Source organism: Podarcis bocagei, assembly GCF_964188305.1.
Source record: "Podarcis bocagei genome assembly, chromosome: 13".
Lineage (NCBI taxonomy): Eukaryota > Metazoa > Chordata > Lepidosauria > Squamata > Lacertidae > Podarcis > Podarcis bocagei.
The window spans coordinates 46,621,184-46,643,656 of NC_138138.1; the positions used below are offsets into that span (position 1 = coordinate 46,621,184).

General features: G+C 50.0%; 1 protein-coding gene across 5 annotated transcripts in view; it reads right to left on the reverse strand.

Annotated features, from left to right (window-relative positions):
- ARHGEF15 (Rho guanine nucleotide exchange factor 15) overlaps window positions 1-22,473 on the reverse strand; it is a 59,993-nt gene that overhangs the window by 2,947 nt on the left and 34,573 nt on the right. For all 5 annotated transcript variants that reach the window (XM_081167776.1, XM_081167778.1, XM_081167775.1 and 2 more), the window contains exons 2-15: window positions 19,918-20,369; window positions 15,794-16,645; window positions 14,968-15,028; window positions 14,124-14,179; window positions 12,767-12,999; window positions 11,886-12,046; window positions 10,465-10,617; window positions 9,210-9,339; window positions 8,447-8,521; window positions 7,479-7,571; window positions 3,140-3,294; window positions 1,804-1,968; window positions 1,434-1,519; window positions 135-239 (exon numbers count right to left, since the gene is read on the reverse strand). In XM_081167776.1, the coding sequence (XP_081023902.1) occupies window positions 135-239; window positions 1,434-1,519; window positions 1,804-1,968; window positions 3,140-3,294; window positions 7,479-7,571; window positions 8,447-8,521; window positions 9,210-9,339; window positions 10,465-10,617; window positions 11,886-12,046; window positions 12,767-12,999; window positions 14,124-14,179; window positions 14,968-15,028; window positions 15,794-16,645; window positions 19,918-20,320 (2,728 nt within the window). In that variant the 5' untranslated portion in view covers window positions 20,321-20,369. The remainder of the gene's footprint in view (window positions 1-134; window positions 240-1,433; window positions 1,520-1,803; window positions 1,969-3,139; window positions 3,295-7,478; window positions 7,572-8,446; window positions 8,522-9,209; window positions 9,340-10,464; window positions 10,618-11,885; window positions 12,047-12,766; window positions 13,000-14,123; window positions 14,180-14,967; window positions 15,029-15,793; window positions 16,646-19,917; window positions 20,370-22,473) is intronic.

Consider the following 22,473-nt stretch of genomic DNA (forward strand, 5'->3'; position numbering starts at 1 on the left):
TACCTTCTGTGGTGAATACCTTCCCCCTCCCCTTTATCTATCTGGGATAAGTGACACTTTTGCAGACTGATTCGATAACTCCAAACACCTCGCTATTAAATGTACACGCATTTCGATACTAACCACACACATACCCTCATTGGTTTTGCGTAGCACATTGACAATGTCCGTAGGCTCTAGGCTCAGTTCGTCGGCCTGGGCAGCAAAGTAGGTCTCAATGCACTGCACCTGAGGGCAGTCTGTGAGGAAAGAGGGAAGGAGGGAGGGTGAAAGAAGGAAAGAACGAAAAAGAGGCATTGGCATAGGGTACAGGGAGGTTTACAGATATAGGTGAAAATCATCTTCCTATAATTGAAAACACAGTCATGGAGGAAGGAACACACACTTCCACAAGAATAGTTCCAGGGGGAGGCAAATTAAACACTGAGAGCAGGTTGGACACAGACCTGTTCCTCACACAAAAATAATGAGAATGGTACATTTTGCCTTGTATTGCAGGTTCTACAAACGCTAGAAACTTGCTCTCTTTTTCTTATTTAAAAACCAAAAAATGAACACTGGGAATTCGGGGGTTATGGTTCATGGCCAGGAAGGGGAAGAGGGTCCTGCCCTCAAAGAAATAACTTACTAGTTACCAGTAATTGAAGGGAACCGCAGCTCTAAGGTGAAGGCATCATTTTACATTAGTGAGCTTGTGCAGCTTACAATTGTGAGGCCTACACAGACCATGAAGAAAAACATTTCCTGTCACAGTTAGCTGCTGATCTATAATTTTAAATCTCGATGTGGTTTTCGTTATGTATGCTGTGTATAATTGCTGTAAACCGACTTGGTATTTTTTAAAAAAATGAAATCGTGGTATTGAAGTATTTTTTATAAACAAATCCAAGAAAATCAGTGTACATGGGGGCTGACCACCATCCCCCTCCCAGCACCACCATCCTGATTCAAATCCTACCTCTGAAGCAGTTAGCATGTCGGGCTAAGTATACACTACATACCCTTCAAGCACATTCAAGGAACACTCTTTCCCCTCAAAGAATTCTGGGTCCTGTAGTTTACCCCTCACAGAGTTACAATCCCCAGCAAATCCTAACATACTACGACGCCCAGAATTCTTTGAGGGAATGAACGGGCTTTGAATGGGCTCCAGAGGCATAGTGTGTACACAGCCTCAGACCAAGACCTGGGAGACCCGAGTTCAAATTCTTGCATGGCAGTGAAGTTCAGGTGGTTGAAACTAGGCCAGACACCTTCTCTAAGCCTAACCTATCTCACAAGGTTGTCAAGAGGATAAAATTTGGGTGGGGGGGGGACACACTCCTTGGAAGAAAGGTAGGATCTAAATGTAACAAGCAAGCAAATAAATTCTGCTGGCAGTAATGACAAGAGCGGATTTTAGGCAGTGTGTACATGAAACCAATGTGTCTCACCCCAGTCCTCATAGATGGTTTCCTGTTTGCCAACCGACTGGGATTCATGGCGAGGAAAAGCCCCCATCCAGCGGTGCATATCCGACCTGAAACCAAATGACAAATCCATGAAAAGCATCTTTCGCCATGGTGGGCTGGTTCTGGAAGAGATGAGGCAATTGCGGTCCTGCAAAAATGTTTTTTTGGAAAGTGATTTGATGCATCAGAACCATAGGGAAACCCCTGGGCAGAGACTGCACGCAATGCAAAGCCATGGTGTAAGAAACCACGGTTGAATCAACCATAGGTTTGCATTATGTACGAACCAGGACTTTAGCTAGTTGTCATTTTCTTCCCTAATCCCATGCCCAGCCTGATCTCTGCCACTCACTGTGTTGGGGCACGGCAGAGCCGGTCACTGTTCCGTCCTTGGTGGTTCTCCAGCAGCGTCAGGTAGAAGCTGTTCTCCGCGCTGTGGCTTGTGGAGGATTCGCAGCAGCCCTGGGCCTGGACGAGAGAGCGGTGGGCATAATCCAGCACCACAAAGCGCTCTGAACTGCAGGAGAGGGTGAAGCAGAGGAGAAAACCTATAGCAGAGGGACTGCTAAGCCAAAATGTGTACATATAAGCCCTCTTTCTTTGCAGAAAACATCATCTTGAAAAATGGCTGCCATTCCTTCAGCAAAGTGGAATAAATAGACTGGTGTGTGCATTGCCATGTTCACACCCCACAAGCAGCCAACACTTGGGCAATCTCCGCTCTTATTATTATTATTATTACAGTCAAACCTCGTTTGTCGAATGTAATCCGTTCCGGAAGACCGTTTGACTTCTGAAGTGTTCGACAACCGAAAACTGAAAGCAGAAGCCTCAATACAATAGGGTAGCACGTTCAGTAGCACATTCCCCTTCCGAAAATCATTCGAAAACCGGAGCATTTACTTCTGGGTTTTTGGCATTCAGGAACCGAGGTTTGACTTCACAGTGGTACCTCGGTTTAAGAACAGTCCTGTTTACGAACGATTCGGCTTACGAACTCTGCAAAACTGGAAGTAATCTCCCGGTTTGCAAACTTTACCTCGGTCTAAGAACGGAAGCCGAATGGTCAAAGGACACCAGGAGGCCTCATTAGGGAAAGCGCGCCTCGGTTTAAGAACAGTTTCGGTTTAAGAACGGACTTCTGGAACGGATTAAGTTCGTAAACCGAACTTCTTGTTTTTAAAGTTTCTAGTCCTTGAGAATAAAGCAACAGGCTTGGAAAGCGGGCAACTGACTGAGACTTAAAATTTGTATAAATGTATCACAGGCTGCAGGCTTTCAGCTACCCGATTCTGCTTCTCTGCCCCATGAGTCACTTCTTAAGATCCCTTCCCTTCCCCATATTGACCCTGTCCAAAATTTGCATGCCCTTTCCTTTGTTGGGGGGCCAAGCACAACCTACTCAACCACTCCTTGCCAAGGAGAAAAAAATTCAGCGTGTTAGCTCAGCCTGGTGCTGATACCACCAAGATCATGGGATTGAACCCCATACAAGCCAAGAGTTGTAGGTCAGAGCATCTGACTTGCATGCAGAAGACCCCAGGGCTTAATCCCCAGCATCTCCAGGTAGGGCTGGGAATAAGTCTCCTGTCTGAAACTCTGGAGAGCCCCTGCACATAATACCAAGGGAGATGGGGCAAGACTCTGGTTGACTCCGCTGTAAGGCAGCTCGCTGTTTTTCAGCTCACCTCTTCCGCTGGGTGATGAGCAGCAGGTCGTTGAAGAGGTACAAGTAAATGGGGACCAGTTTGGGCTTAGTGCCAAAGATGGTGCCCCGGTGAACCACCTCCAACAGCTCGCCCTGTTTCAGCAGCTGCCGGCTCTGGGAGATGATGGGAACTGCCTGGATCAAAGAGAAATCAAAGCAGAAATGAAGCCCCCAAAACAGGCCACCAACTTGGATTACTTTCTGCTGAGCATTTGATGTATGTGTGTGTGTGTGTGTGTGTGTGTGTGTGTGTGTGTTCAAGTGTCAGGTCAAATGTTTTTTAGACAGCATTAACTTCATCCGATCAAACACAAAGGTGCTTTAATTATTTACAGGTTTTACACTTACACTAATTATTTTTTTTAAAAAAGACAACAACAACGGCCATTGTGAAACAATGGAATTAACTTTTTCTTTCCTCTAAGCAATGGGAAGCACCGTACTTTTCCGTGTATAGGACTATGTTTTTTTCTTTAAAAATCATGCTAAAAAGTGGGGGTCGTCTTATACATGGGCAGTGCATTTGATTGGTTGCTGCCAAGGTTGTCAGCGGCTATTGTGCGTGTTATTGGCTGCTGCGTCAATGGGTAGAAGAAGAAGAAGAAGAAGAAGAAGAGTTTGGATTTGATATCCTGCTTTATCACTACCCGATGGAGTCTCAAAGTGGCTAACATTCTCCTTTCCCTTCCTCCCCCACAACAAACACTCTGTGAGGTGTGTGGGGCTGAGAGACTTCAGAGAAGTGTGACTAGCCCAAAGTTGCCCAGCAGCTGCATGTGGAGGAGCGGGGAAGCGAACGCGGTTCACCAGATTACGAGTCTACCGCTCTTAACAACTACACCACACTGGCTCTCACCACTACACCATACTGGGTAGTGTTGATTGGCTGATGCTCCTTTATGTACCGTATTTGGGCGGTCGATTGGCAACTTATGCAGGCGATGTGACAGACAGGAGGCAGATTTAGCGATGGTGAGTGATTATCGGCACCCCCCCCAAAAAAAAACCCACCTCAACAACCCTGGGCAATCCTCTGCAAAAAAAGCTCAACAACTCTGTGCCATCTCCCCCCATTTTCTTAAATTTGAGTCCTCCAAAATAGGGGGTGTCCTTTACATGGGGACGTCTTATAGATGGAAAAGTACGGTAAACTTTCTAGAACTGTGAGTGATTAACTAACGGCTCTGGGCTTTCTTTGGCTTTTATCCTGGAACAAACGGGTCAGCCTTGAGTCGCAAAGTCTAAAAACACCAAAATTAAAAACAGAAAGAAAGAGAAGCAATGGCAAAGCCTCACTTTTTTTTTTAAAGAGGTCATAGAATCATAGAATCATAGAGTTGGAAGAGACCACAAGGGCCATCGAGTCCAACCCCCTGCCAAGCAGGAAACACCATCAGAGCACTCCTGACATATGGTTGTCAAGCCTCTGCTTAAAGACCTCCAAAGCAGGAGACTCCACCACACTCCTTGGCAGCAAATTCCACTGTCGAACAGCTCTTACTGTCAGGAAGTTCTTCCTAATGTTTAGGTGGAATCTTCTTTCTTGTAGTTTGGATCCATTGCTCCGTGTCCGCTTCTCTGGAGCAGCAGAAAACAACCTTTCTCCCTCCTCTATGTGACGTCCTTTTATATATTTGAACATGGCTATCATATCACCCCTTAACCTCCTCTTCTCCAGGCTAAACATGCCCAGCTCCCTTAGCCGTTCCTCATAAGGCATCGTTTCCAGGCCTTTGACCATTTTGGTTGCCCTCCTCTGGACACGTTGGTGGTTGTTCTAAGTGAGTAAATAAGGCCAGCGGGCTAATTTCTTGAGCATCCCTGACATCAAAGTTTCTGGGCATATTTGACAAAGAGTTGATGGTCAACTGGCAATATTTAACTGGTCTATTAAGAACAATATGGTGATCCCTCCTGGATCAGGCCAATGGGCCGTCTAGTCCAGCATCCTGTTCTCATTTTGACCAACCAGATGCCCACAATGGGAAGCCCATTCAGTAGCAGAACCTGAACACAACAGCATTCTCCCCACCTGCGGTTTCCGCAACTGGAATTCAGAAGCACACTGCCTCCGAAAGGGGTGGTGCTGACCAGCAAGCCAACTCAATTAATTAATTAATTAACTCCATTACTAATAATAAATTTTATTTATATCCCACCTTCCCCAGCCGAAGCCAGGCTCATGGTGGCTAACAACAATAAAATAGTACAAGCATTCTAAAATCCATTTCATTATAAAATTAATTCAAACCAAACTGATGGCAACCATTTAGGCTAAAGTTCTGTGAAGATTGCCAAAGGAGGGAGTCAGGCTGCGCCCTGACCAAAGGCCTGGTGGAACAGCTCTGTCTTGCAGGCCCTGCGGAAAGATGTCAAGTCCCGCAGGGCCCTGGTCTCTTGTGGCAGAGCGTTCCACCACATCGGAGCCACAGCCGAAGAAGTCCTGGCTCTAGGTGAGGCCAGCCTAACCTCTCTGTGGCCTGGGACCTTCAGGATGTTTTTGTTTGAAGACCGTGAGTTCCTCTGTGGGACATACCAGGAGAGGCAGTCCCGTAGGTACAAGGGTCCTAGGCCGTATAGGGCTTTAAAGGTTTTAATTAGCTCAATTAATTAATTAATTAATTAATTAGCGGAATGTGTATACTGCTTAACTGTAAATAAGATGTTCACAATGTCTATTAATAGCATGAATTTCGCAATTACAGTGGTGCCTCGCAAGACGAAATTAATTCGTTCCGCAAGTCTCTTCGTCTTGCGGTTTTTTCGTCTTGCGATGCACGGTTTCCCATAGGAATGCATTGAAAATCAATTAATGCGTTCCTAGGGAAACCGCCTTCAGACCAGGTCCGGGAACAGTCTGTCCCCGGACCTCTTCTGAAGGCTGGGGGGGGGGGGACAAGGGCTTTTCTTCCCACCCCCAGCATTTTAAAAAACCCTGGGACAGCGGAGGACTTCTCCGCTGTCCGGGGCGATTTAAAAGCCCCTGGGAAGGCAGGCAGGGGGGACAAAGATTTTCGCCCCCCGCCCGCCTTCAGAAGATGTTCCCGCCCCCCCCACCCCGCTTCGGAGCAGCGTTCCGAAGCGGGGTGGCTGGGGCAGGTGTTCCCGCCCCCCGCCCGGCTTCGCAGCAGCACTACGAAGCCCGGCGGCTGGGGCAGGTGTTCCCGCCCCCCGCCCCCCTTCGGAACAGCGTTCCGAAGTGGGGCGGCTGGGGCAGGTGTTCCCGCCCCCCCCCCCCGCTTCGGAACAGCGTTTTAAAATGCTGGGGGTCGGGAGCGAAGCATTTTAAAATCTCCCCGGGACAGGGGGAGATTTTAAAATGCTGGGGGTCGGGAGCGAAGCGTTCGCTGCCGACCCACTTCGGAACGTTGATAGCGATCTCCCTGCAGCCCCTTGCTGCAAAAGACGTCCGGGGGAAGCGGGGAAGAAGCACGTCGCTTCCCGCTGCCCCCGGACCTCTTTTGAAGCAAGGGGCTGCGGGGAGATAGCGATCTCCCTGCAGCCCCTTGCTGCAAAAGACGTCCGGGGGAAGCGGGGAAGAAGCGCTTCGCTTCCCGCTGCCCCCGGACCTCTTTTGAAGCAAGGGGCTGCGGGGAGATAGCGATCTCCCTGCAGCCCCTTGCTGCAAAAGACGTCCGGGGGAAGCGGGGAAGAAGCGCTTCGCTTCCCGCTGCCCCCGGACCTCTTTTGAAGCAAGGGGCGGTGGGGAGAAGCGATCTCCCCGCAGCCCCTTGCTTCAAAAGAGAAGACCCGCTGTCCCCGGGGCAAGCTTCGTTTTGCGAAGCAAGCCCATAGGGAAATTCGTCTTGCGAGGCAACTCGAAAACGAAAAAACCTTTCGTTTTGCGAGTTTTTCGTCTCGCGAGGCGTTCGTCTTGCGGGGTACCACTGTATTGTTACATTTACGTGCTGCTCTTCTTCCAAGGAGCTGATAGGCAATGTTATTTTCACAACAACCCTGTGAGGTAGGCGAGGCTGAGGGACCCCGGCCCAAGATCGGCCAGTGCGCTTTTTGAACCCTAAATTCACAGATCATCAACGCTCCAATCGCATGGGTAGCTCACCGATTCCAGGGAACGCGATCAAATGACTTATTATTTCCAAGGGTTGGGCAAGGCACAGTTGTAAAGGAGAGGAAGATATTCGGAACCAAGCGGAGAAAAATAACGTAATGCGCTCTGTTACGCTGCTTAGCACAAGTCGCAAAGAGGAAGAGGCACAGCAATGTTTTCATTCTGCAATTTAGGCAGGCAGAGAGCATCAGGGAAGAGCCATTTGGAGTGAGCCAAAAGCAAGGCTGAGAGCTGAAGCCTTCCTGACCTTAAGCTTGTCAAACTCGATCTTGCTGGCGATGTGGATGAGCTCCTCCATTTGACGCATGCGGCCCACCTCAGAGTTACATTCTTCTATTATCTTGGTCAGAGATTGAGGGAATGGGAAAAGGAGAGAGAGGAGAGAGTCACGTTACTTGTGGTCATCGAGAGACTGCTGATCTACCGCAAAGGGAAGGGAATGCTTAGGAAACAGGCGGTATTAAAAATATACAAACATGCAAATATCTGCAACAAAATGCAGAAGTGCAGCGCTCCAGCCAACCACACCCTTTCCAGAGTACAGTGGTACCTCAGGTTACATACGCTTCAGGTTACATACGCTTCAGGTTACACACTCCGCTAACCCAGAAATAGTGCTTCAGGTTAAGAACTTTGCTTCAGGATAAGAACAGAAATTGGGCTCTGGTGGCACGGCAGCTGCAGGAGGTCCCATTAGCTAAAGTGGTGCTTCAGGTTAAGAACAGTTTCAGGTTAAGTACGGACCTCCGGAACGAATCAAGTACTTAACCCGAGGTACCACTGTACTCCATTCCATTCCATTCTTCTTGGCTAGTAAACATGCTCAGTCCTCATGAGGGTAAATTTGGGTTCGTTTTTCTTCCTTTTTTTTTTTTTTTACTTCTGCTAAACTTGGGATTTCACCCCAAATAGTCTGATACATCCCTCTTGCTTCACCCTCGGCCCCATTCTGGCTACATAGCCATTGGCACTTAGCACCTGACTATGGGAAGGAGAAGGATTAAGCAGTGTAGTGCAAACAAGGCCATAGCTCAATAGCACATCCGGTGCTTTGGGTGGCAAAGATTCCAAGGTCAACCGAGGGCATCTCTGGTTTGAGATGATATTTGGTAGCAGCGCTGGAAAAGACCCTGCAGAGCTGCTGCCAATCACAATAGCAGGGTTGACTCGGTCTGAGACGGCTTTGTAAGTTCACATAATCAGCGTCATCCTCACCTTGGAAACAGAGGACAAAGCTTTCATGGCGTTCTGCTCTCGCAATGAGCCTTCTTCTGTCCGACGCAGGATATTCTAGGAGAAACAAGTAAAGTTAGAGGGGGAGGAAAAGGGGCTGGAAGAGGGGTTTCAGGTGCACCCTCTGCTCTTAAGCAATTGGACGAACGGGTGGCGCTGTGGGTTAAACCACAGAGCCTAGGACTTGCCGATAGGAAGGTCGGCGGTTCGAATCCCAGCAACGGGGTGAGCTCCCATTGCTCAGCCCCAGCTCCTGCCAACCTAGCAGTTCGAAAGCACATCAAAAAGTGCAAGTAGATAAGAAGGTACTGCTCCGGCGGGAAGGTAAACGGCGTTTCCGTGCGTTGCTCTGGTTCGCCAGAAGCGGCTTAGTCATGCTGGCCACATGACCCAGAAGCTGTATGCTGGCTCCCTCGGCCAATAAAGCGAGATGAGCGCCGCAACCCCAGAGTCGTCCACGACTGGACCTAATGGTCAGGTGTCCCTTTAACCCCCTCCCACATTGACACATCTGCCACACAACCTCTGAGATTTGCAGAGGATTCTGGGAGAGCATCTCCCATTTGCCCAAGGTGCCAACAGCACTTCTGCTGGACCTCGCTGAAGACTTGCACTGAGTGTGCCTTAGAAAACTCTCAATGCTCTCCCTCTGCAGCTACACGTTACAGGGGAAGATAGATAATGGTTGGCAGATGCTTCCAGCTCTACGATTCTATGGTTCTATGAATGTCTCCAGAGCCCCCACCTCTATGAGCATCTTGATCCGGGTGATCCTCTGGAAAGGAAGCAGCAGGAAGGACATGAAGGGGAGCCGCTGGCATTGGGGGAGCTCCTGGAGCCGGGTGACGACAATGGCAAACTGGGGGTTCTTCTCCCTGGGAAGGAAGAGAGGAGGCAGGATTGGATCAGGAAAGAGGGCTATGTCTTCCTGCTGCAGCGCCACCTAGAGAGGGGAGGATGGAACTTGCCATAGTTATATATGCCCAGGTTACACTCAGACTAGACTACAGCAGCACATTCTACGTGGGGCTGCCTTTCAAGGTGGTTCAGAAGCTTCCTCTGGTAGAAAACACAGCTGCCTCATTACTTGAGAGGGGTAAGCGATGGGGGCATATGAAGGCTATTCTGTACCGGCTATGCTGATTCATTTCCAGAGCTGATTTAAAGCACAGGTGGTTTACCTTTAAAGCCCTAAGCCAGGGCTAGCCCTCCAGATGTTGTTGAACTGGAGAGCCCCGGCCTATCAGTGTAATAGTAGTAGTAATAATAATAATAATAACAATAATAACAACATCTATTATTAATAATAATAATAATAATAATAATAATAATAATAATAATATATTTATTCCCTGCCTTTCTGCCTGACACAGGACTCAAGGCAGCTTCCCAATAAAAATAAGAACCATTCAAAACATAGAAAAATTGGTAGCCAATTCTGAGCTCAATGGACCGAAGGTCTGGCTCCATATAGTGCAGCTTCTTATGAACCCACAAGCAAGCAGCTATTCCATCAGGCTGCAGAGCAAAAGAAGAAGAAGGGCTGTTTCAGTGCCTCCACTTCTGACCTTGCCTCAACCGTCACTTCGCAGGCAGCCATTCCACAGGGCTACCTGAACTGTCTCCGTCCCAGCTGGTCAATATTAGAAGGATAACTTTAAGAACTGGTGCCTGAGCTTGTTTTCGTCCTCCTCCCTCCTCTCCCCTTCTCCCTTTCATGTGGTCTCTTCTAGATTCTAAGCCTGAGAGGGCAGGGACCATCTTAATGCTGTTTTTCTTTTTCTGAAGCCACTCTGGAATACCTTTCAGCACAAACAGCATGGTTTTTAAATGCTCTAGATAAAAAACAAAGACACAATCCGAAATTGCTAGACCAACCGCAAAAGAAAGAAAGAGATTCTTTGGCTAGTGGCTCCCTATTCCCATCGAGAGGCCTTTGAAACCATCAAGAGTCTCCCAATGGAACTCCTTTTGCTTCCTTCTCTCTTTCTGCCACTCACATGAGGCTGCTGTAGGTCTTTTCTTGGTACAGCTGGTTGCGCACGTAGTCAATGTAGACCGAGAAGTTTTGCTGTGCGTGTGTCTCCACTATGTCACAGACGTCCGAGATCTGCAGGCTCTCGGCCAGGCGTCCTTCAAGATCATGAAGAAATCTGCCAAAGGGGAAGGACTGGCATCATGAATAGCCACATATACCGTATTTTTCACTCCAGACCATAAGACGAACCCAGTTTTTAGAGGGGGAATGCAAGAAAAAAAAATTCTTTAAAGGGAGCGCTGAGCAGAGCCTGTATGCCCCCAAGAGCCGCACACACGCTCCGCGCGGCTCGTGAAAGGGAGTGTGGCTCTTGCAGGCTTTCCCAGGAAGTGGGTGAAGGGACTGAGGGGCTGCCCTCTGTCCCTTCCCCCACCTCCCGCAAAAGCCAGCAAGAGCCGCACACTGTTTAAAGGGAGCACGGCTCTTGCGGGCTTTTCCGGGAGGTGGGGGAAGGGACAGAGGGGCTAAGCCAGAAGCTAGAACAGCAAGAGGGAGCGCTGCGCAGCGATCCCTCTCGCTGTTCTGGCTTCTGGGATAGCCATGTGAAGCCTCCTCAGGGCAGTGGGATTAAGGCTCCCCGTGCCCTGAAGAGGCTTCGTGTGGCTAAGCCAGAAGCTAGAACAGCAAGAGGGAGCGCTGCACAGCGATCCCTCTCGCTGTTCTGGCTTTTGGGATAGCCGTGCAGCCTGCATTCGCTCCGTAAGACGCACACACATTTCCCCTTACTTTTTAGGAGGGAAAAAGTGAGTCTTATAGAGTGAAAAATACTGTGTGTGTGTGTGTGTGTGTGTGTGTATTGTCAGGGAACTGCCATCGGAGCCAAGAGTGGAGGTAAGGCTCCCCGACGATGCGGGAGAAGGGACCAGCAGAGGGAGAGAGAACACTTCCCTTGGGGAAGGTAATCAGCGTGACACCTGGGAGGAAGGGGAGCAGGGAAGGACTTCGGAGAGAGGGCTCCAGGACTCTTCCACAGAGACCAGCGGGGAGAGTCCAGGACCTCCGCTGGCCACGCCCACTCTGCGCAGAAGACTTCCGCGCAGGGAGTCTAGGCGGAGACTTGGTGTCAAGGAGTTTTTATGTTGGAAGAAGTTCAGGAAACGCCCACTGACGGATTCTGCCAGTGACTGACACAGCCACGGAGTATATATATGGGACATTCACAAGAAGTGGGGAAGGGGCTGGAGGTCAGTGGCAGAGCACATGCTTTTCATACAGAAGGTCCCACGTTCAAACTCAGGGTTGCAAATGTCCCCAGACTTGATAAAAGGCAGGCTCCTATTTTCCTGCATAATCATAGATCAGTTTCCTTTACTTTTCCGGATAGCCCCATGGCGATATAGGGAAAGGGGACAGAAGAAGTGAAGAGGAAGAGGCAGAGCTGACCTTTCGCTGACCTCCTTGACTTTGCGGATGTTGGAAAAGAGGGTACGGTGCTCGCGCAGAAGGATGGTGGCTGTCAGGTCCCGCGATTCCATAAAGTGCTCGATCAGCAGCAACAGGGAGCGCAGGTAGGATGCCTCGGAGGTCACCACCTCAAAAAGGCTCTGGACATGGCAGAGAGGCAAGAACCATGGAAAGGAGGATCAGTGGGAGGAGATGGGCAGGACTCATCACAACCATGGTTTGCTTCGCCTGTCGCACTACGCCAAACCATGGTTTAGCACGGACGTGCAGGCTGCAGAACGGGAGATCGTGGCCGCTTCAACTCTGGTTATTTTGCTACTGTGCCATGCTGAGCTAGGCAATTATTTGGCTTGGAGTGTTGCTCTCCTGGACAAATCACAAGCTGTCAATCATACAGTAAACCTTGGCTGCAGCTCATGGTTAAGTTCGGAAAGGGCTAAGCCATGAACCAGGTATGGACAACACACAAACCCGAGCTCAAACACTGATCAGCACCCAACAAACTCATCTGAAAGTGTTCTGCTTCCTAAAGTTTAGAATGAGCGATTAAAACACACAAAACAAACACATGCAATTTGTGAATGAGGAGCCACCCTTTTGAAAGTTGTGCACAATTATAAAATGACCCCATTAAAAAAAAAACCAAATAAACAGCACTAATGGGTCTCTTCCAATGCTACAATTCTTTGGTTCTCAAAGTGTTCTGGGCTCAAAAAAGTTCTTCATTCAATCTGAGGCTGTGGCTCAGCTCTGACTATGCACAAGGTCCCAGATTCAATGTCTGCCCATCTCCAATGACAGGATCTCATAGTGGCAGAACTGCAGGAGATCACTTTGCCCGAGACAAACAGTCAACTCACCTCCTGCATCTTCCTCTCTTCGGGGCTGATATTTCCCAGAAGGCCGCTCTCTCGCACAGCGGGCAGCTCCTGCCAAAGCGTGCTGTGCGGGATGGGGCCCCGAGGCCCGGCGGGCCCTTCGCCAGGGGAAGGGCCCCCATAGTCAGAGCTGCTGAAGCTGCTGTTGCGGGGGACCGTTTGCCGCTTGATCTCCTTGGAGATGACAGCCTGGCGATACGTCTGGTACAGGGGCTCTGAGGAGGGAAGAGATGGAAAAGGGTTTCAAAAAGAGACACGTAGCCCCTCCAGACTGATGTGGTTTTTTTGCAGATGTATTCTGTATCGCATCAAATAATAGTGCATTGGTAGTTGATCTGTGTTACTAGGCATCATTTCATCAGATGTCAAGGAAATAAGAAGCTATCCTATTTTTAAAAGACATCTGAAGACAGCCCTGTTTAGGGAAGTTTTTAATATTTAATGCTGTATTGTTTTTAACACTCGATTGGGAGCCACCCAGAGTGGCTGGGGAAACTCAGCCAGATGGGAGGGGTATAAATAAATAAATAATAATAATAATAATAATAATAATAATAATAATTATTATTATTATTATTAGTACAGTGGTACCTTGGGTTAAGTACTTAATTCATTCTGGAGGTCTGTTCTTAACCTGAAACTGTTCTTAACCTGAAGCACCACTTTAGCTAATGGGGCCTCCTGCTGCCGCTGGAGCACGATTTTCTGTTCTTATCCTGAAGCAAAGTTCTTAACCTGAAGCACTATTTCTGGGTTAGCGGAGTCTGTAACCTGAAGCGTATGTAACCTGAATCATATGTAACCCGAGGTACCACTGTATTTGTTGTGGTTGTTGTTGTCTTGCTGTTGTTGTTGTTCCGCAAGGCAGGACTAAATAAACCCCCAGAGCATTTCCTGAAAACCAGAAGCAATCTAATGGAAGCTAAGAATCGGGAGATTTGTGACAGACAAAAGGAGGAACTTCTTCACACTGCACATGGTTAAACTCTGGAATTTGCTCCACAGCACTGTTGCTGTATTAGGCAGTATTGAAGTCTATGAAATAAATAAATAAGATGTAGTGATGGCCAACTTGGAAAGCTTTTAAAGAGAGGAGTGGAGGAGGATAGGTCTATCGGTGGCTACTAGCCATGACAGTTCTGTTCTACCTTCACTTTCAGAGACCTTATGTCTCTAAATACCATTTGGCTGGAATCACAAGTGAGGAGAGTGCTGGTCCTGCTTGCTGACTTCTCAGAATGGGCCCCTAGTTAGCCACTGTGAGAACAGGATGCTGTACTCAATGGGCCTTTGGCCTGATCCAGGTTCAACCCTTTTCCTGCACCAATTTCCCACTTACCATCCTGTAGGTAAAGTCCCCAGTCAGGGCCCTTTGGGGATAGCACCGAGCAGTGTCTGCAAGGAAGGAGAAGCAGAAAGAAACTAACTGGTAAATTATCTTAAGAGATGATGCTGTACTGGATGATGGAGCAGTCAGACTGCAGGCTTGTAAGATCCACTTAAAAAATAAGTGACTGAGCATCTGCTTTGCATGCAAAATGTCCTTGGTTCAATACCCAACATCTCCGTTTAGGACTAGGAACGTCCCATGTCTGAATCCCCAGGAGAGATGCTGCCAGCCAGTGTAGATTATATTGAGCTAGATGAACGGATGTTAGAATGGACCTGGTAGAAGTTTAGGCACGTTGAGAGATCCTCTGGACAGGCAAGGTCAGCTAAGTGATGATACAAGCATGACAATCTCTGTGTGTGTTTATGGCACTTTTAAGTCCAGCCTCCTGCTTCAACAGACACAATTTGCAGAAGACGGTATCCCAACCCCATACTCTGATTGATGCAAACAGACCCTCTGCCCTCCCGAAAGCTGGGCTACGCCCTAGAAACCTGGAGTGATCCAACCAGTTCTGCAGAGATAACAGTGCAGACTTCGCTTTGCTTAGGTTACAACTCTCTCAAGATTCAATCTCCACTCCAGAAGGCAGTGGCTTGTCCAAAGTGGGGCAAGCTGACTCAAATATAATGCCTCACTTCCTATGTCCCTATATCCACTGTGAATCACCCAGAAATCTGGGCAAGCCCATCACAACATCCCCCGATCAAGATCAGCATCCTCTTTGCACACAAATACCCATGGACATCTTTCATTCAGGAATTTGCGGGCACGCGGAAGAACACCAACGCACCCGTCATTTGGGGTCTCCGCGTCAGAGTCTCCAGGAGTCGGGCATTCATTTTCACAGCCATCTGGTGAGAGAGAAATTTTGCAGAGTTAGTTGAGATTGGAAAAGGAGCAGAGATAAAGCTATGTGTGGGCAGCAGGGTATTGCTCTCACTCGTTTTTATTTTATTTTAGGTAACTACCGTACTTTTCCATCTATAAGACACCAACATGTATAAGACGACCCCTATTTTTTTTAACCCAAAATTAAGAAATTAAGTTGTTTAGCTTTTTTTTTGGGGGGGGGGGAGGTCACTTCCACCAATCGCTCACTCGCCTGCCCGCCACTGCTGACCCCTTGTCACAGCCACTGCCAATCGCACACCTCACCGCAGCTGCCAATTGTTTGCCCGCTCACTGCCAACAGCTCACCCGCCCACTTGCCACAGCCGCCAATCACCTGCCCAACTGCTGCAGCCAATCGCCAGCAGGCCTTTCCGCAGCCACCAATCACCCACCCAATCGCCGCTGCCAATCTCCTGCTTGCTGCTGCCATTAATCGCACGTCCCCCCTCTGCATTCACTATCCGTGTATAAGATGACAGCCAATTTTTGCCTAATTTTTTTTAAGCAAAAAGCATCGTCTTATACATGGAAAAATACGATATTCTGGGTAATTTTAGTCTTTTATTATTTTCCTTGCTGGCCAATTTCCTTGGGACCTTTTCAGGAGGCATGGAATATCCTGAATAAATCTTAGCCTAACAAATCTCTTAACTCCACCCTTCTTATCCTTCCCAGGCCACCCCCCCACACAATTATGTCTTTCACTTGCAGGGTGCTGTCGTTACCTTGACACAGTCCGTCACCCAAGGGTGGTGGTGGCTGGGTTGGAGGAGGAGGCAGGCCTTGAGGCAATGGCGGCGGTGGCTGGGAGGGCGGAGGGGGAGTCATGGTTGTGGGCAACTGGCAGGAAGGGGGCAGGGGGGGCTGGTTCTGCGGGAGGGGAAGGGGCGCCTGCACCTGGGAGACGGGTGGCGGCGGCGGGGGCATTGAGGGGGGAGGCATGAGGAGCCCTTCCACCGCAGAGAGGAGGGAGGTGTCGCCTTGAGCTTGGCTCATCTCCAGCGGGTACTGCAGGGAACTCCGGCGAGAGTAGGCTAAAGGAACTAAGGAGTTGCGAGGCGGTTTCGTGGGGGCCTTGGGTGGGATGGCGGGGGGCAAGGCCTCACCGTCCAGAGAGGCAAGGGAACCCGCTTTGCTGCGCCGGGGGGGCTTGGGCATCAAGGGTGGGCAGCGCAGCGGAAGAGGCTCGGCGGTGGATCGGTACCCCGTCAAGACCACACCGCCTTCGGGGTGCCCGTTGGCCGAGGGAGGTGGGTCGGGGGGCTTCTTGCTGCGGGGAGAACGGCGGGATTTAGGGGGCCGCCCACTACAGGCTGGGGGGCTGGGGACAGCTGGGGCATTGAGCACCAAGAGGTGTTGGAAGACAGGCCCTCCCTCATCCGCAGAGGACGAGAGGTCTGAGGCAGGCCCGTCCTCACAGTCGGCCTGCTGGGAATGTGCCGGAACCCAGGCCAAGACCATGCCTGGCCGCTGTTGATGGCAGACGCAGGGACAGCCTGAGGGGCAGGTGGCTGGCGACTCGACGCCATTCTGCTCCACCACATGCGACACGGGCTGCTGGGGATCCTCACTGGGATCTGTGGGAAAGAGAGAAGCAAAAGAAGATAAAGTCCCCGCCAGAGAAGAACAGCAGATCAAGTTGACGGATTATGCCGAAATGGCTAAAATGACCGGAACCGTTGGAAATCAGGAAGACCAAATTTTTAATAAGGAATGGGGGAAATTTATAATTTGTCTTAAAAACCTAAAATCGTTAGTAGGATTGGAATAACACTTGTAGTTTAATGGTGAATTTTGGACACAATGGAGATGTAAAAGATTTGGATTATCATAAAAGATGCAGGAGGAAATGGCTAACAATAGGACCCCAAAGGGGAGCAGGGGAGTGCAGGAGATTCTTCGGAATCTTGTTTTTATGTTGTATGTTGGATATGTGATTGTAAAATTTTAATCTGAAAAAGCCAAATACATAAATTAAAAAAAAGAGAAGAGAAGCAACATTGGAGGCCTTGTCGAAGATAAGACAGAGCCTCTGCCATGCGAAGGGATACTGCTTTAGATCAGTGTTTCCCAACCACTGTTCTGCGGCACACTAGTGTGCCGCGAGATGTTGCCTGGTGTGCCGCGGGGAAAATTAAAAAATTCGAAAGATTTTTTTTTTAAAAAAAAAGTCAAATTTTCGATTGGGGCGCCGTCACTAGATGACCCCTGGGGTTCCCTCCCTCCCTCCCGCTCTGCGCCTCCCTCCTCCCTCCTCCTCCTCCGGGGAGGCCCTTCCTGGCTCTCGGCCAAGGCTTGGCGGCTGCCACTCACTCGCTCGCCCACCCGTCCCTCCATCCCTGCACCCGGCCTCTCCCCCTCCGTCCCCGGCGCGGGGGCTGCCGGGATCTGTAGTCCCCTCGCCCTTGGGCTCCGCGCCCGCGCGGGATGCGCAAACTACGATTCCCAGCGTGGCCTGGCGGGCCGGGCGTTTTGTTTGAAGCGCTCTTCTCCCGGCCATGGAATGAGCGCAGCGGCGGCGGCCGGGCGGGCAGGGGCTCTTCCGCGCAGACCCCGCGCAGCCTGCCTGCGCCCCCGCGGAGATCGGGTGGCAGGATGGAGCCCGGGGATCCCCGCGGAGGCGGAGCGGCGGAGGCGGAGGCTGCCCCCCAGGTAGGGCTGCGTCGGGGGGGTTATTTTTGCAATGCTGCATCCGCGCCGGAGGGGACGCATCGGACCACAGGGAGACCCCTTGGCGGGCGTGCAAGGCAATGCATGCGTGCAGGCGTTGCATGGAGTGCAGTGCAATGCAATGGCAACGCGGCGCCCTGCATGCATGCATGCAACTTCCACCGGCGCTCCGGACTTGGCAGGTGAGGGGGGTCCCCAGTGGGCAGCAGAGAGAGCCGGGAGGGCGAAGGGGAGCCGGGGGGGAGCAGCGCTGCTCCCCGAGCCGAGCCCGGGGGGAAACTTCGGCGTCGTTGTACCGGGTGTTGGAAGCGGAGGCTGGCGGGGGCCCCTCACCTGCAAAACCTGGTCGCCTCTCATATATTTCGTGCATTGCATTCATCGCCCGCTTTCTCCTCCAAGGAGCTCCCGGGGGCGCGCGTGGTTCTCCCCGTGTTATCCTCGCAACAACAGCCCTGCGAGGTGGGTCAGGCGAGTGGCCCAAGGGAGCACCCAGGGATTGTCCTGGCCAGGTGGGGTGATTTGAACCCTGCTCTCTGCCCGGTCTTCGTCCTCATTTAGCCCCCACATGTGCATGACTGTGCATGACTGAGGTTTTCCCCCCTCGTCTTGGCTATGGTGTGAGTCTGTCCTGTTAATTAATGGGGTTCTGCCTTCGGAGAAGATGAGCCAGCCCTCAAGGAGGTGATTATGTAATTTGCTAGCAATTCATGTCCCTCCCGGTGTGACGCTGCGCGCTGCGTGCTGACGTCACGGGGCTGTAATGGTGGTGTGCCTCGAGATTTTTTTCATGAAACTAGTGTGCCTTTGCCCAAAAAAGGTTGGGAAACAGTGCTTTAGATATTACCATGCACTGAGGCTCAAAGATAGAGGTAGGACAGGAATGGGGCGGGGGCAGAATTGGAAGCGAACAGGGATCCTACGAACAGGGATCGCGGAATTTGGAAAGCTCAAGTAGAGTGTGGAAATTAACAGCTAGGACAGAACTTTCCCAACTTTTCACATTGGTGACACGCGTTTTAGACATGCATCATTTCCCGAGATTGTAATTCGGTTTTACTAGCAAACTGCAGGTTAAACTAACCCCTTTCCAGTCCCAGGAGGAGCACCAGGAGAATTCGCACAACACACCTACACACCGCAGCCGACACACTAACATCTCGCGACACACAGTTTGGAAAGCTCTGAGCTAAGGAAACGGAACAAACTGTTGTGTGAATGAAGCCTATTTTAGTTGTGTCCCCATCACACCTCCCTGCAAGGGCAATACTGACACTGAAGAGGAGAAATTCAACAGCTAAGGCTGTTGCTGCACTGGTTGTTAAGGACAGAGGGCTGGTTGAGGGCAGAATGAAGTTGGCAAGGCAGTGCCCCATTCAGCCTAATGGACCAGCCTGGGCTGGTACGCAAACACGCTTTGCATGCACAATTCATACAAGAAGCAAAACAATTCACCATTACTTGGGGCAGAGATTCCAGCTCGGGATGCACGTGGCTTTCGAAGCATTCCAAGGCCTGCAGGGCCAGAGGTTACCTTCCAGCCAAAGACATTTTTATTTACCTTACTTTGAGTTCTGTATGTTGTATACGGCCTTGCTGTGTTTTCTAATGAGTGTGATCTATAAATATTTTAATACCGCATTGGCCCGAATATAAGCCACACCTGGATATAAGCCGCACCTTTAAAATTCGGGGGGGGGGGGAGACAGTACAGAGGTACCTCGGCTTAAGAACTTAATTTGTTCTGGAGGTCCGTTCTTAACCTGAAACTGTTCTTAACCTGAGGTACCACTTTAGCTAATGGGGCCTCCCGCTGCGGCAGCGCCGCGGCCGCGCGATTTCTGTTCTCATCCTGAAGCAAAGTTCTTAATCTGAGGTACTATTTCTGGGTTAGCGGAGTCTGTAACCTGAAGTGTCTGTAACCTGAGGTACCACTGTACTCAAATATAAGCCGCTCCCTTAAAATTCTGCAGGCACTCACACCCGTTCCGTTTTACCGTATGTCTGTTTCAGCAGCAATATTGTAAAAAACAATTTTTGTAAGGTATCAAATTTAAGCCTCACTTTTAACTTTTCATGGTCAGAATTTGGAAAAAAAAAGTGAGGCTTATATTCAGGCCAATGCGATAATAGGGAAGGAAGCCACAAACAGCCACATAGCCTTATAGCCAAGTTCACTTACCCAACTGCCCCTCCTTCCCCTCCGATATCTTCTCTTCCCCATTCTCAGCGACAGGCAACTGGCTGCAGTTCACAGCAGGCTGAGATGGCTTCCCAGCCTCTTCCTTCTCCGTGCTGCTGAAGCGCACGACGATTTTACGAACGGCGCCAGAGTTCTGCAGCTTGTGGAGCTGCTGCTGTTGGCTGTTGCAGGGGGGATCAGCCGACCTGGAGCATCCATCGTTGGCAGCCTCAGTTGAGGAGTCCTCTGGGGGCAAAGGTGGGGTTGGTCCACGGCTCAGCCTAGCAGAGTCCGGCCTGGGGGGCAAGTACGGTCGTGGCCTGGTGGGTGGGCGGGGCTTAATGATGCGCGTGGGTTTCTGGGTCGGAGGGGTCGCCGGAGGCAGAGGGTCCATGGAGGACATCTTCACAGCGGGTGGGTCATCCGCAGCGCTGCCGCCACGACTTCATTTCCTGAGGTGGGATGGAGAACAAGAGGCAGACACAATCAAGCAGAAGCCTAAATAATAACAAATAACAGAATTTTATTTACCATATTTTTCGCTCTATAGGACGCACCCGACCATAGGACGCACCTAGTTTTAGAGGAGGAGAACAAGAAAAAAAATAATTCTCCCTCCCTGCGCAGAGCCCCATGAGCGAAGCGGCAGAAGAGACGGAGCCCCTTCCATTTTTTCTCCTGCTTCGCTGAAGGGGTGCTGCAGAGAGAGGGAAAGCTGCGCAGCTCTCCAGCAAAGAGAAGCCAGGAGAGCAAGAGGGATCAGTGTGCACCGATCCCTCTTGCTCTCCTGGCTTCGGGCAGCCATCCCTGAAGCCAGGAGAGTGAGAGGGGTCGGTGCGCATCAACCCCTTTCACTCTCCAGGCTTCAGAGGAAGCAACGCGAAGCCATGGAGCCTGCATTCGCTCCATAAGACGCACACACATTTCCCCTTAATTTTTGGAGGGGGAAAAGTGCGTCTTATAGAGCGAAAAATATAAAGCGGAAAATATCCCGCCCTCCCCAGCCGAAGCTGGGCTCAGAAAGGCTAACAACAGTAAAATAATAATAAAGGCAGGGGTGAGGGAACATTTTTCAGCCTGACAAGCTGCATTTTTTTAAATGCTTCCTCACATTAAGCGAATGGAATCATAGAACTGTACATTTGGAAGCGTCATCTAAGGCAACCCTCTGTAATGTAGGAATCTCAGCTAAAGCATCCAGGACAGATGGCCACCCAACCTCTGCTTAAAAGCCTCCAAGGAAGGAGAGCCCACCACCTCCCGAGGAAGCCCATTCTACTGTTGAACAGCTTCAGAAAGTTCCTCCTGATGTTTAGTCAGAATCTCCTTTCTTGCAACTTGAAGCCATTGACCACTTTCAGACCATTCCCTGCCGTGCTCATCCTATGTTTGCTGAAAAGTCTGGTGTGTTTTGCTCATAAAGCATTCAAAAGACTGGATCCCCACCATCGAAAGTGGCTCAGCCTGCTCTATCACTTAAGGAGGGTGGCAGCTCAGTGGCTAAGCATCTGTTTTGCACTCAGAAGGTCACAGGTTCAATCCCCGGCTTCCCTAGGTATGACTGGGAATGTCCTGATACGACAGACAGCTGATGTCAAGTCAGAGTAGACAATATTGAGTTGGATGGAGCAATGGACTAACTCTGTAGAAGGCAAGGTCAGTTGCGTGTATATAGAGAGTGGGGATCCTTCTGGAACAACAGTAGAATAGACTGTGCCACTTAAGACGGAAGGAGGCAATCGCTTTTTTAATGCTCTCTTGTGTTGTTTTTTTCAAAAGCCTCTCTGCAAACGGGAGAATTAGCAAAGTCAGAAACAGGCTAGAATGGAGCCTTTGTCCCCGATGCACACACATTATTTTAGTTGCAGAAAGTGCTTGTTTGTTTTAGCATAAGGGAAGGATTCACAAATGGTATCCCATTTCACTTGCAATTGTAGCCAGCACAGTCCATTACACCATCTCGTGACTCAGTCACATCATTCTGTTTAATACAGGCATGTGTCAAGGCTACGTTTAAGAAGCTGGAGGGGCCCTGGACCCCTTGGGGAAGGAGGGGCCACATACTGGTCTACCAGCCCCAATTTACACTGTCCCACAAAGGCTACTGGCAGACTCTCTAGTAGCAAAGGCTACTAGCAGTATATATTCATGGGAAGTTGCCTTATCACACTGAATCATACTGGCTGTGGTACCTCAGGTTACACGCACTTCAAGTTACATACGCTTCAGGTTACAGACTCCGCTAACCCAGAAATAGTACCTAAGTACTTAACCTGAGGTACCACTGTAGTTCTTTTCCTCAATTCAGACCGAAGCTGGTTTTGGAGGGGAAACACACTATTTCATAAGAAATAATAGGATAGATATAGATTGCGCCTAACATCCGTTTCCAAACCACCAATCGGAGCACACTGGATGCAAAGCAACTGGGAGTGTGCACACTCGGTGTGGCAAAGATGTTGCCCTCCTGTTCGTTGCTGGACTACAAAACCCATAATCCCTGACCACTTATCACACTTGCAGGGGCTGATGGGAGTGGTAGTCCTCAACATCCAG